At 52.9% G+C, this 12,713-nt stretch overlaps 3 protein-coding genes across 3 annotated transcripts; 1 reads left to right on the top strand and 2 right to left on the bottom strand.

Annotated features, from left to right (window-relative positions):
- Window positions 1-4,790: 4,790 nt before the first annotated feature.
- On the bottom strand, window positions 4,791-6,002 carry CHC_T00007771001 (hypothetical protein). Its single transcript, XM_005711482.1, has one exon. It carries the CDS (start codon window positions 6,000-6,002, stop codon window positions 4,791-4,793), a length of 1,212 nt encoding a protein of 403 aa, XP_005711539.1.
- Window positions 6,003-8,228: 2,226 nt separating this feature from the next.
- Window positions 8,229-9,215, top strand: CHC_T00007770001 (hypothetical protein). Its single transcript, XM_005711481.1, has one exon. It carries the CDS (start codon window positions 8,229-8,231, stop codon window positions 9,213-9,215), a length of 987 nt encoding a protein of 328 aa, XP_005711538.1.
- A 1,465-nt stretch (window positions 9,216-10,680) lies between these two features.
- CHC_T00007769001 (hypothetical protein) lies at window positions 10,681-11,700 on the bottom strand. The gene has a single exon (XM_005711480.1). The coding sequence runs from the start codon at window positions 11,698-11,700 to the stop codon at window positions 10,681-10,683; it is 1,020 nt and encodes a 339-aa protein (XP_005711537.1).
- Window positions 11,701-12,713: the final 1,013 nt, after the last annotated feature.

Here is a 12,713-nt window from a genome sequence, read left to right as displayed (position 1 = left end):
TTCATCTGAGTCACTACTCGAAGCTCTCGGCACACCCTGGAGGGAGGAAACTTTATCACTCCCTTCGCAGGCACTTTTATTGGCCGACAATGAGCGTGGATTGTTACACCACGGTAAGAAACTGCGTCACATGCGCAAAGAATAGAGTCAAGCTCAGACGAAATGCAACACACATGCGGTTGTTTCCGGCGAAAGCGCCGCTTGAATTTGTCTCCATAGACATACTCGGAGAACTTCTCCGCACAAGACGAGGAAATCGATACCTCTTGGTCATTACGGACCGTTTCTCTAAATTAACGCGGACTGTACCGCTCAAGAAGATTACCGCGTCTGAGATCGCGAAGAACTTTGTACACCATTGGGTATTTGTGTACGGAGCTCCGTGTGAATTGCTGTCAGATAATGGAAAGCAGTTTACTGCGAGATTGTTCCAGGATATATGTGGGATCCTTGGAATAGAGAATCTATTTACCACGACCTATCATCCTCAGGCTAACGGACAGGTTGAAAGATTCAACCGAACTATCCTAGCAAGCCTGAGACACTACGTAGCGGATCATCCGCGTGACTGGGACCTTTTCGTTGACGCCTTAACATACGCGTACAACACGCAGGTCCACTCGAGCACTAAGCTCGCACCTTTTCAACTGGTTTTGTCCAGGCCTCCCCCGGCGCTCTCAATCAAATCAGAGCCTCGATTGGAATCGGTGCATGACACCGCAAAGTACCACGAGAAATGGAAAGCGTGGTTGCGTGGCTTGATGTCCACGGCGAAACTAGAACTGGGCAAATCCCAGGCGAGATACAAGCGCAACTTCGACGCGCGTATCCGCAAGCATGGACCGGAAATCCGGGAAGGTTCGTACGTATTTGTACGAAAGGAGTACTTCGGAAAAGATTCTCCGAAGCACAAATTGGCGCCGATCGCCGACGGACCTTATCGTGTCGTTAAACCCGTCCAGAAAGACGATGACACGATTGTCGTCGAGATCGACGATACTCATGAACGGATCTCCCGTGATCGAGTTGTGTGGGCGCCAACACCGCAGCTCACACCATCTCAGCATTCTGCGACACCAGAGGAAAGCACTCAGCCGGCACCAGAAGGTGGCGTAACGACCTCGAGTACAGTACGAGGTAATTCGACGCACCAATCGCCGCACACGGTGCTTTCTCATAATGCAACCGGATTGGCTGATTTGCCGCCGCCTCAAAAGGCGAGTTGGAACGGCCAATCACGGCCGAGAATTTTCACGAGGATAGCCTCGACAACTTCCCCAACTGTGATGAGACCCTCATCAATGGAACACAAAACCACGGTCAAGACCGCGACAGACGTGCGAAAAGCAGTCTTCGGGGATGTAACCCCGCACAATCTTAGCTCCTCGTCGAGGAATCCCGTGGAGATCCCAAAACTTCCACGCGCAGAAAGCTGCGAAGTTACCGCAGACCCCACGGTGCAGTTACCGCCGAAATCGGACGAGATTAAGAACACTGAACACAGTGCAGATTTTCCGCAAGAGTACAGTCCTCGACTCGTCGACGTCGAACAGCACGGAGAATCACCTCGGATTTCAGACGAGCGTGACGAATCTCAGCCCGGCGTTCGGCCAATCGAAGACAACTTCTTCGCTCCAAACGAGGATTTACCTCGAGCCGAGTCCTCGTCGTCATCAGAAGACGAAGGAAATCACTACAGTACGCGGAACACCGCGAAGAAACTCACTAAGGAACCCAGCGATGGCTCCAAAAGTTCTAGTGACGAGGACGAACCTCGGAAACACAATCAGTCGAAATCTCGACAAGGAAAACGCGTCTCGTTCGCGAACGAAGACCCAATCGAAACTGGGCACAACGAGGAAATTCCTCGAAATGATACCACGGCAAGGCCGGTCGATGACGTCACTCGACGAGAGTACGTCGTCGAGAAAGTGGAATCCCACGACTATAACGAAAAGGGAGAGCTCGTCTTCCTCATCAAATGGTATGGGTACCCCCAGAGTGACAACACATGGGAGCCCATGGAAAACTTACCGCGCAGTCTCGTTGTGAGATACTTTAAACGCGTGAAACTGGGAATTCCCCAGAGCATTGACAATGCACAAGTGGGTTAATCCCAGAAACGCACTGGCTTTTATTGATCGATGAAGCCACCCCGCGAGATACGCAGACGGAAGAGGGCTAGTCCCTGACTCCCGTGACTACAGTATCTCTTGCGGGCAAATCGTGGAGATACCACGCTCACTACTTATCGGCGTCACCGCCGTCATTGTCTTCCTCAGCGCCAACATCGCCGTCTTTCTGTGCATCTGCACTCGGCGGGCCCTTGAACATTCCCTGGGCAAGGCGCTGGAGAGACGCGAGGTCACCCTCGAGATCAGCTTCGGGAACACCAATCCCGCGCAGGAATTCTGCGATTATTTCGCGTTGGCTACGAGCCGAAGGTTCGGCGACGGATGTGGAAGGCGCAGTCGCAGATGCATCTGCTGCACTCGCATCGGCTTCATCAGTCTGTGCAGGTGGAGGACTACGCGGCTCGTCGCAACCCCCTTCATCCATGTCGACGTCATCGTCGCCTTTGTCATGAGGATCATCCTCGAATTCACCATCGCTGAAGTCAGCGTTGTACAGATACCCGGTCGGATGCCCAGGAGGCATGGGGCGCGGATTCTCGCGAAGATAACGTGCTTCTTCCGGTGAAATGACCGTACGGGTCCAGGGGTTAAACCATATAAAATCCCCGCACTTCGGATGCCGACGCCCTGGCGAAAAGTTGCGACGGAGATTGCTCCGCTTGTTGTTGCTCAAAGGAACCATACTGGGATCATCCCAACCAATGTCTTTGAGTATCACCAAAAGATGACGGAACTCGTCGTGATTATCGTCGCCACCAAGTACGTTGCGCAGATCGAGCTGGTCGAGGAGTTGCCTCGTTTTCGGGGAAAGCCACCACATTCGGTAGGTGTCATACATTTCCCAAAGCCAGTTCACTGCAACTTTGGCGACGAACTCGGTGTACACCACCGTCCATAACCCGCTCCCGGGGTCGCTGATGATCTCAGACCCCAGGTAGCTGACGACCGGAGACAGCTCCGAAATGAAACCTTCGCAGACTTCAACCTGCGCCCATTGATGCGGGAGTTTCACATAGCACCGATAACGGTAAGTGGCTCTCATGAGGTCTACCTCGACATTTTGATACGGGACCAAGACATTGTGTCGGCAACGAGCACGACGTTCGAAGCGAATCTTGTCCCAGAACGCGGAGTTGCTGCGCTTGCGAAGATAGCGGAATTCCGCGCGAAGTTGGACGTCGAAGAGCAACGCAGCCTGGCGCCCTTGAGGTTCGAAACCGCGCCAGCTACTGTCCGTGCGAATCGCCGCGAGGCGAGCCACGTAATCGCGCTCTCCGTCCGTGCGGTATACCGCGATATCAACGCCGTGATCCGACGGGACGAGTTCTCGGCCGATGGTCCGCGTCATTCTCCGATAGCAGAGGCGCACCCATTCTTCGCGGGTTTTCTCAGGACTTCCCCCCGATCGCGTGAAAAGATAGTGCGCGGGGATGGCCCCTCGAAGACGCCAATCCGGAGTGTCGAGAACGTGAACGGGGAGTTCCCCGGGTAGATGAAACGCAGTCACGTACGGCGCGATGAGATCATGTTCGCGGAAGTAATCGCGGTCGAACCACGGAGCGCTGGCGAATAACCGCGGATCGTCTCGCGGGGACTTCCCCGAATATGCGGCAGGCGGTGGAAACGTTTTGGGCGCCGCCGGAGTGGCGTTGTCGCTTGCCATGATGCTGCGAGGAATACCTCGATGATACAGTACGCCTGTGAGCGTGAACGAAGAGTACCAGGGAAATCCCTGCAATGTGGAAGATGGAAGAAAAGGAAGAAGTGCAAGCGCACGAGTACAGTGGACACCGGCAGCCTCCACTCTTAACGGGGGGGATATGTGGCGCAACGCGTCCATGCCGCATGGCATTGCTGGCAATCCAAAAATTGCAATTTTTGGGCTCGCGTGTACACGTGTGGGCGGAATCCTCGCGGAGGTACCGCTGTCCTCCGTGCTGACATTACAGAGCTTACAGACCCTTCCCTGACAGTAGTATGATAGACACGCCGCCGTCGGCGCCCCTCGACACGTGTACGTGTGCGGACCACCGCGACCTCAATCCGGCACTCCATTAGTATATAGGGTAGTACGGTAGCACCACCCTAGTAAACCCAACCAAGTCCGGCCTCTACAGCTCAGTGCCCCCTAATATTGCACGGTGAACTCACCGACGGTATAGGCGCCAAGCGCGAGTGTACGCTGACTTCACCAACAGCTCCCTTTACTTCCCCTCCTATCCCTATCCGCCCTACTGGCTGTCTACAGTCCGGTCAGTCCGGGGTACTTTCGGAGCTTGTCTCCACTCTACCACTACCGCAGTCATACTGCGTCGCTACCCACCGCGCCCGAACTCGCGGAGTAGTTCGCCGAACTCGGCGTTGCACTACAATGGCCTATCGCCTTGTCGAATCTCTATGGCCCATGCCGAGTTGCTCGTGCGCGCCATCCGCGGTACACCATAGTGTCGCCGCATCAACGCTACTCGAGAAGGGAGATACATGCCAGAAGGCTGGTCCTCGACAAGAGGCAACCGTTGCACCTTCAGTGAGGCAAATGACTAGGGATTTTTACGCTTTGAATTGAAAGATAGTGAAATGCCTATGAAGTGCTGATTACTTGCTACGAGTAGATAGAGAGTGGGTCATGGAGACAATGGGAATCACCAATGACCTCTAATGCTGAATGGAACTTCCCGAACCCCGAATCGCGGCTTTCTTGTGTGCTCTGCGGCTGCTTACGCGTCCAATTCTGCTCCGTTTCTTCTTGGAAGGGGTGACGACGAGAACTTGGCGCAGTTCGGAGACGCCAACTAAGATCCCGTCGGCTCCAACGCATGCTTTGACCGCGCCGGCGCAGAACCGAAGCGGAAACCACTCCATAAAATCAAGTACAATGGAATGTATGGTCGAGACGCAGATGCTGTGCGTTATGTAGGGCAACACTTCTAAAGTCGCGACATAGACACCCGGGTCGAGCCTCAAGAGGAGTCCGAGAGATGGACTACGAAGACCCGACCCGCGGAGAGTGACTTCATCTTGATTAAGGTGTTTTGCAGCGTCATGGAAATCTCGGATTCGACGCGACGGAGAGCCGGTCCTCTCAAAGAAGAGGCTGTTGCGGACTAAAAGATCCCAGTACTTGACGGCAAGATTCAGGGACCCTAGTAGTTGGAGACCGTTGCAGACGGCGGCGGAGATGCACATGTCACTATTATCTCGGAACCGCACGGTCCCGTGTGTGGAAACGCGGTAGATCGGAGTCCGAGGATTAACCGCCCTGGAACGACCATGGATCATCTTCAGACTCCTACCCTTTTGATCGGTACAAAAACGGTCAATACTTAAGAAGCCACTAATTCGATCTCTCCCACCAAACTGGAAGAGATCATCAACAATCTTGTGAGTTGTACTATTCCCAGTTCCGGAAATTGCTAGAGTGTAGAGCAAAATACGGTGAGGAAGGTTGGTTGCGGCGTCGACGCCATAGTACGTGTTGTCAACGTCGAGATAGATGGACTCAATATTCCACTCACCGTCGCCTATAATACAGTACTGGTTTGTGTCCGACAACGACTCTGTGAGACCAAGACGCCATATCTCTTCGAGAGAAAACTCTTCATCTTGCTTGCGGTAGAGCAGGGCGGTAATATGATCTCCTAGAAGGATTTTGAACTCCTGTTCTGTTACGGCGTAACGGCGATGTCCGCTAGCCACCCAAATGTGGAATATAGAGCCCGTCTTGGAAACCTTGGTTACACCTGTTCGAGATGAGAGCGCGAATATTAAGTGGCTGCGGCTGGCGACGCATGCAGCTTTCAGAGCGAGCTGCTTCCGCGGACGCTTACCTCCCGTGCTCTTCGCCGCTGTCTGCTTGGTCCTCGCCATCGTATTACGCTATAAGGGGGGCCAAAGAGGGCACTAGGGGACTGAAACCCCACCTGCGTGCCTCTCAATTTGGTGGGAAACTGGAGGTCTAAGCTACGACGAGGACCAAGGAGGCAACGCGGAAGAGCCGCGAGAGGTAAGCAGCGCAGGAAGCAGGAGGCCGGAAGAGCTAAAACGAGGCTGGGATGGAGCGAGAAAGGCGGACGGAGAGTGACGGCAGATACCACAAGAAGGGAAGGGGGGTCCGAACCCCAGGTCTGTGTTGATATAGGCTGGAGGGTGGAGAAAAATCAAAATCAAAGGCAAAATCTGAGTGGCCGGGGCCCGTGGCCCCGCCTCAGTGGGGGGTTGTGTGACACGTTGTTGGGACCGTTGTAAGTAATTGGAAGTTTAAGTTAGTAATTGTAGACAGTGCGCAAAAAGAGTATAAACGCGGTTGTTTTCGGTCGTCTTGAACGGCCGAGGGCAGACACATGACAGAAAACACAAACGGGTAAGACACGGGGACGAGGCATCCCGTTTTCACCCCAACAGTGTGCATGGGCGGGGGAAAGGAGTTGCGACGGCGGAAAGGGCGGGGATACTTCCCAAAAGGCGTGTCGAGACTTGAGGCAGGCACTCGGGGAGGGTAGCAAGATACCAATCCCGATGGTTGGTCGGGATACTGCCCTCGGACTTTAATATCGCCGGATTTCCCGCTGGCTCGTCCGCTCTGACAATTTCCCATTTTCCCCGAAGTTTAGGGTAAATCAAATAAGGGAGATTTTGCGTTTAGTGGGGCGATCGTGGTCTTTTTGTGGCAAAAAGGGGGTGAAATGGCTTTTCTTGTAGTGTTGAGGGGGTGACGCGGTCAAATTTGCTGAGGCACCCATCCGATTGAGAAATATTTGTAGGGATCGTATGGGTGACGTCTTCAACATGGGGGTGACAGAAAAGAATTTGGTTGTTCGTGAGGGGCGACAGAATCTGAACAAAGTGGACGGTGCTATAAATTGTACTAAATGACAGGCGAAATCGGATACTAAGGCGTTACTAAAAGAGCGGCTACTGGGCTACTCTGCAGTATCCCCATACAGCTGTTTCAGAGAGCATTTCGGGCGATGCCCTCGAAACAACTGACAACCAACCGCCCCCCACGTTTCGGAATCCGCGGGAATGCCCGCTCGGACAACTCACTCCGCCGCGGCCATGAAGTCCCGGACCTTCCGCAGCCCCCTCTCATTGCCCTCCCTCGCCAGCCGCTCCAGCCGGCGGTACGTCGCGTCCGCATGCGCGAGCTGCACGCCCTCCAGAAACCCCTCCGCGCCGCGCTCCTCGTACACGTTGTCGCTGCGAAACCGCGCCGCGCACCCCATCGCCGTGAGCAGCGCGCCCAAGTCCTCCTCGAGCCTCCCGGCCCTCACCACGTAATCCGGCACCAGCCTCTTCTCCCTCGGCGTGCCGTTCGGCCGCCCCTCCCCGTCCACGTACGGGTACGCCTCGTACATCGCCTCGACCTACCCGTCGCCCTCGACCATCTCCTCCGCCGCGGTGCGCATCTGGCCCCCCCGCAGCGTCGCGTTCCCCCGCCCCGCCACGGCGTACTTCGCCGCCGACCACAGCCGCGCGCGCATGGGCCGGCACCCGCTCACGTACATGTGTGGCGTATTGTATCGTACACGTGTGGCGTATTGTGGAGGTTGAAACAGTCGATAAGGGGGGCCACATCGGCGTGGCCGATCACGAGATTAATTGTCCCTACAGTATCCGCGTTCTAGAAATGTTGAGTTTAATAGCTCGATTACTTGCCATTTTGGATTACTACAAGGGCGAAAAATCCCAATTGTGTTGTTTGGGACGGGTGACCAAAGGCGACATTTCAGTGGTCGGGTCTAACATACTACTGATATTCTTCCCTTCGCCCCCCTTATGCAACACATTCGCGCAATTCACCCCCTCAACACTACAAGAAAAGCCATTTCACCCCCTTTTTGCCACAAAAAAGACCACGATCGCCCTACTAAACGCAGCATTAACTCATCAAATAAATGGTTAAGTTGCTCTCAATGTGCTGCTCTGAAAAAGATATGCCTGGCTCTTACTGTACGATGATCGTATTCTCTATTGTCTCCAGATAGAGAATACGATTTTTGAATAATTTCTTCTGCGGAAAAATGTCCAGTTTGGGTTACTTTCCGCCTCCGTTAGAGAGCAGGCGTTGAAGGAGTTTTGAACAGAAGCTCAGGAATGGACAAACTCTCAGAAAGCGATGACATCCGCACCAGTTGTCTCATCCCCCACGATGTGCATGTCATCCATCCGCTTAATGGAGATCTCTTACATGTCCTCGACGAACATGACGCTCTGTCGACATCCAACTCCGCCTCAAAGCCGCACATCTCGACTCTCAATGACGCCATTCGCCGCAGCACTGTGATCTGGCAGATGCATGGTGCCGCCGTTCTCCAGATCTCTTCTACCGTTGCTCTCAAACGGGACGCAGATCTCGACATTGCCCATATCTCAACTCTCAATCACATCCGCCATCATGCCCCCTCCCTCCCGATCCCTCGTACTTTTGGTGTGCTCATTGACCGATCTCGACGGATGTATTATCATTTCATGACCTACTTTCCTGGGCCATCTCTTCAAACTCACTGGATACATCTGTCTGATGCCCAAAAGAAATCCGTCAAGGAGCAGCTCGAACCGATTTTTCAACAGTTGCGAAAAGTACCATCGCCACCGCTCGAGAATGGACGTTTGACTTGGGGCAGTGGAGTGCCAAGAAGGTGTATAGACACCAGAAGGTGGGAGCGTGTTGCGAAAGAAGAGATTTTGGACGAGCAGGTATTCAACGATTTTCTTACCACGAGAGACCGGCTTGGGCATGGGCCATGGATACAGATGGTTAGATCATTTATGCGCGAGGATCATGCTTGTGCTATGACACATGCTGACCTTCATCCCCGTAATATTGTCGTGCAGATAGTCCCGCATAGCGAGAATGACGCCAGTGATGATGACTTGACACAGAAGGATGTCAAAGTGCTCGGCGTTATTGACTGGGATAAGAGTGGCTGGTATCCGGAGTACTGGGAGTTTGTAAAGGCACTGAATACCATCGGCTTGGATGATCCCATGCAGGACTGGTGGCAGTATCTTCCCCACTCCGTTGGCCTTTGGCCGGTGGAGCATTCTTTGGATCGAATGATTTGGCGCTGGTACGGTTAGGAGGAAATTTAATCCCAGAGATGTGACTGGAGCCCGGAGGCTGTAACTGTCGCACGAGAACCTGCCACGCGCTTGTACGAAATGAAGTCTTGGTGCTATCTCAGGATGCCTGCCTTCCGGCGGCTACCCATGCACGCAGTGTGAGTCAGTCTTTTTCTCAAACGCTATGATGATGAGTATCGGGAACAAAGCCAAGGCCTAATAATGCTAGATTTGAAAAGTCCTGAGTCTCGGCTGATTGAAAAAGTTGGGAGTTTTCGTGACAAACATTGACTTGCTTAATATCCTACTAGGCAGCTGCAATCCCGACGCCATGGCGATCCTGTAGTTGCTAATGGCTGCCTCACTAATGGAAAGGATACGTCTACTACGAACGAAGGCGGTCTCTGCGTGGAGCTAAGCAAGATCTTCTGTGTGTACAGTGGCCTTTTTTCGGGCCTGCTTGGGAGAGGTGTTCGCATCCTCGAGGTGGTGGGGGATATCTCGTCGCTACCAGCTGTGGTGAGAGCATTAAGGGTCTGGCGGAGAGTGTCACGGTTTCGGACCTTGATTCTGCAGCTGACGATCTGACCCTGGTTTCGTCCACCTCTACGTGCGCATTGAGGGGAGACGTTGTAGACGGTTGTTTGAATACCTTATTCACCGAAGCCTGTACCATAGAGCTTTGAGAACTCGTCGCAATTTTGTTGTTCTCTGCCAGCGCTTCTGTGGTCTTCGCGGTCGTGGTGACGCCTTTATTGGTATTTGCGCGATCGGATGGGGCACTGGCTTTGTCAACAGCTTGGAAGTTGATGGTGCGGAGGAAAGGGCTTTGGGAGCGTTTGCCGAGACAAGGAGAGAGAAAAGACACAAGAAAGTGATCATGTAGACATGGGAGGAAGTTCTGATGAAGGTCGTCACAGTGGTTTTTGGAATGCATGCATTACGTTGCTTAAATGGTTTTGGGAAAGGTTACTTTATGAGCGCCAAGCCGCGATGGTGTAAGGGGACGACAGTGTAGTTCGAGATGTAGAGCTGAAAGTGGGATGCGGGTCAAAACACTTCGGAGATGTTGCGGTGTGCCACCGACAGCTTCTTACGCAATGGAGTTTACGAGAAGGGAAGTCCGCAAGCAAAGATGACGATGGGTGAGCTTGTTTGTTGTCTTGAGATATTGTCGTCGCCTGACGGCTTGAATTTCGGAATGCGGGCATGTCGTACGCAGCAAACCCGAAAATTTTCTGTGTAGTAGAGTATGAAACATGGTGAGGTCGTCTAGCATTGGTCTATACTTTGAGAGTACATACATGTTTGCTGCATGGGAGGAGTCACCAAAGGCGAAGGCAAAAGTGGAAGCGCGGGAACAGCATTATCTTCTACTTTGCTCGGCAACCAGCTGTTGAGATAGCATCAACACTTTCATGCATCGGCGTGGCAGTTTACCGTGTGGTTGGTCAAAGCTTACCCCCGAGGGCTTGTATTACACCTATGGATCCATTGCCCATTGCCAGCGATCTATCATTTCATCCAGGGCATACTCCGTTGGCCAGGTGCCAATGCAAGGGGGAAGATACTGCCACCAGTCCTGCGTAGGATCTCTTCTTATCCCGATGGTGTGCAGTGCCTTGACAAACTCCCAGTATTCTGGATACCATCCACTCATATGCCAGTTTATAATTGCAAGAACTTTGACATTCTTCTCTGTCAAGTCATCATGGCAGGAATCGTCCTCACTGCGTGGCACCAACTGCACCACAATGTTACGGGGATGAAGATCACCATGGGTCATAACACAAGCATGATCCTCGCGCATGAACGATCGAACCATCTTTCTCCACTCTTCACACTTCGCATCACCCCAAGTGATGAAATCGTTGAACGCCTTCTCGTTTAAAATCTGCTCTTCCGCGATACGTTGCCACCTTCTGAAGTCCTTAATTCTTGCTGGCATTCCACTGCCCGACAGCACACGTCCATTATCAAGCGCTGGCGGTGGTATGCTTCTTAACTTCTGGAATATTGCTTCAAGCTGGTTATGCACGGATTTCTTTTGAGCGTCAGGCAGATGCATCCAGTGCGATTCAAGCAAGCGCCCTGGGAAGAAGGTCATGAAAGTATACTGCACTTTTCGAGTTTGGTCGAAAAGCACGCCAAATGTGCGAGGGATAGGGAGGGATGGTGCATGCTGGCGAATGTGATCAAGAGTGGATAGATGGGAGATGTCGAAATGAGCGTCCTTCTTAAGGGCGACGGTGGGGGAGATCTGGAGAACGGCGACGCCGTCCATCTCCGAGCTCAAGGTGCTGCGGAGAATGGCATCATTGAGCGCCGATATGTGCTCCTGTGTGATGGAGTCCAATGTGGCGGGAGCGTCGTGTTCGTGGAGGAGATGCAAGAGATCGTCTGCGAGCGGTCGGGTAACATGGACATCGTCGGGGATAAGAAAGGTGGTGCGGATGTCATCGCTTTCCGCGGATTTGGCCGTCTCAGAACTTTGCTTCTTCATAGTGAAGATCTGACCTGTGGTATCGCCCGCCTGGGACCTACTACAGTGTGCGAAACACACCCATCGTCGAGTGGGTTTTCGTGTAATGTACAGGTCCGCACTCGAGAGCTGCCGAATTTCAAAGTACTGTACCTCAACTTTTTGTCCGGTTTAGGGTAAGTACAGTACCTTTGGTACTTGTAGAAAGTGCAATCACGTCAAACAGCGTCGTCTGCTAATCGCGATCACATAATCCAGAATTCCTAAATAGCAAAATGCGCGCGACTTGCGACCATGCGCTGTCACTTTAGTAAGAGTACCATCATCCCCACAGGCTCAAGTGTTCTTATTTGCCGCTTTGTTTCGGTTCTTCACGCCATCAATCCCTCTTGCAATGGCGACTGAGGCATTCGTCGTCATCTACAAAAAAGTGGACCCACGAGATGCCGCGCACTGGGCGTTGTGGTTGACGCAACCGACTACCAAGAGCAACTGGATTTTACAAATCGAAGACGACGAGCAAGACAGGGGCTACTTTGTTACCAAGCCGCAGGCAGAGCGTCCGGACGCATCAGACTCTTTGCATGAAACTATCAAATGCGCTACTATATCAGCAGAGCATAGTCTCAGTAGCTTGGTTGACATTGTACAGGGACTCTCCGTGAACAATGACAGTACTACCTGGAATTGTCAAAATTGGGTCGTGGATGCGCTAGAGGCGCTGAAGAGTAAGGGACTTGACATCCCGCTTAATGTCATGAACAATCTCCGCAGCAAGAGAGAAAACCCAGAGTACACCAATTATCAAGCGGGGAAACTAGCGAATGTACCTCGACAATGAAAAACACGCGTTGGTGTGAACAGGCGAAACGGCTTCCTCTGCATGATATGTTGTGGCTGATACAAGCGTCTTGGCAGCGTGTTCGCCGCCTCTGACCGTGATGCACTCACATGTACCTCGCCATGTTCACTACAGCGGCTCTTGCTGGAACGCGGCTCGTTGAGGACCGAAGTGAACTCTGCCAAGATTGTCA

This window comes from Chondrus crispus, genomic scaffold (genome assembly GCF_000350225.1).
Source record: "Chondrus crispus Stackhouse genomic scaffold, scaffold_84, whole genome shotgun sequence".
NCBI lineage: Eukaryota > Rhodophyta > Florideophyceae > Gigartinales > Gigartinaceae > Chondrus > Chondrus crispus.
The sequence above is the reverse complement of the archived record's forward strand: the minus strand, read 5'-3'. Positions and strand labels throughout refer to the sequence as shown.

Bases quoted from the DNA above. Each gene is read 5' to 3' on its own strand.
- CHC_T00007771001 (XM_005711482.1), bottom strand. From the start codon at position 6,002: ATGGCGAGGACCAAGCAGACAGCGGCGAAGAGCACGGGAGGTAAGCGT.
- CHC_T00007770001 (XM_005711481.1), top strand. From the start codon at position 8,229: ATGGACAAACTCTCAGAAAGCGATGACATCCGCACCAGTTGTCTCATC.
- CHC_T00007769001 (XM_005711480.1), bottom strand. From the start codon at position 11,700: ATGAAGAAGCAAAGTTCTGAGACGGCCAAATCCGCGGAAAGCGATGAC.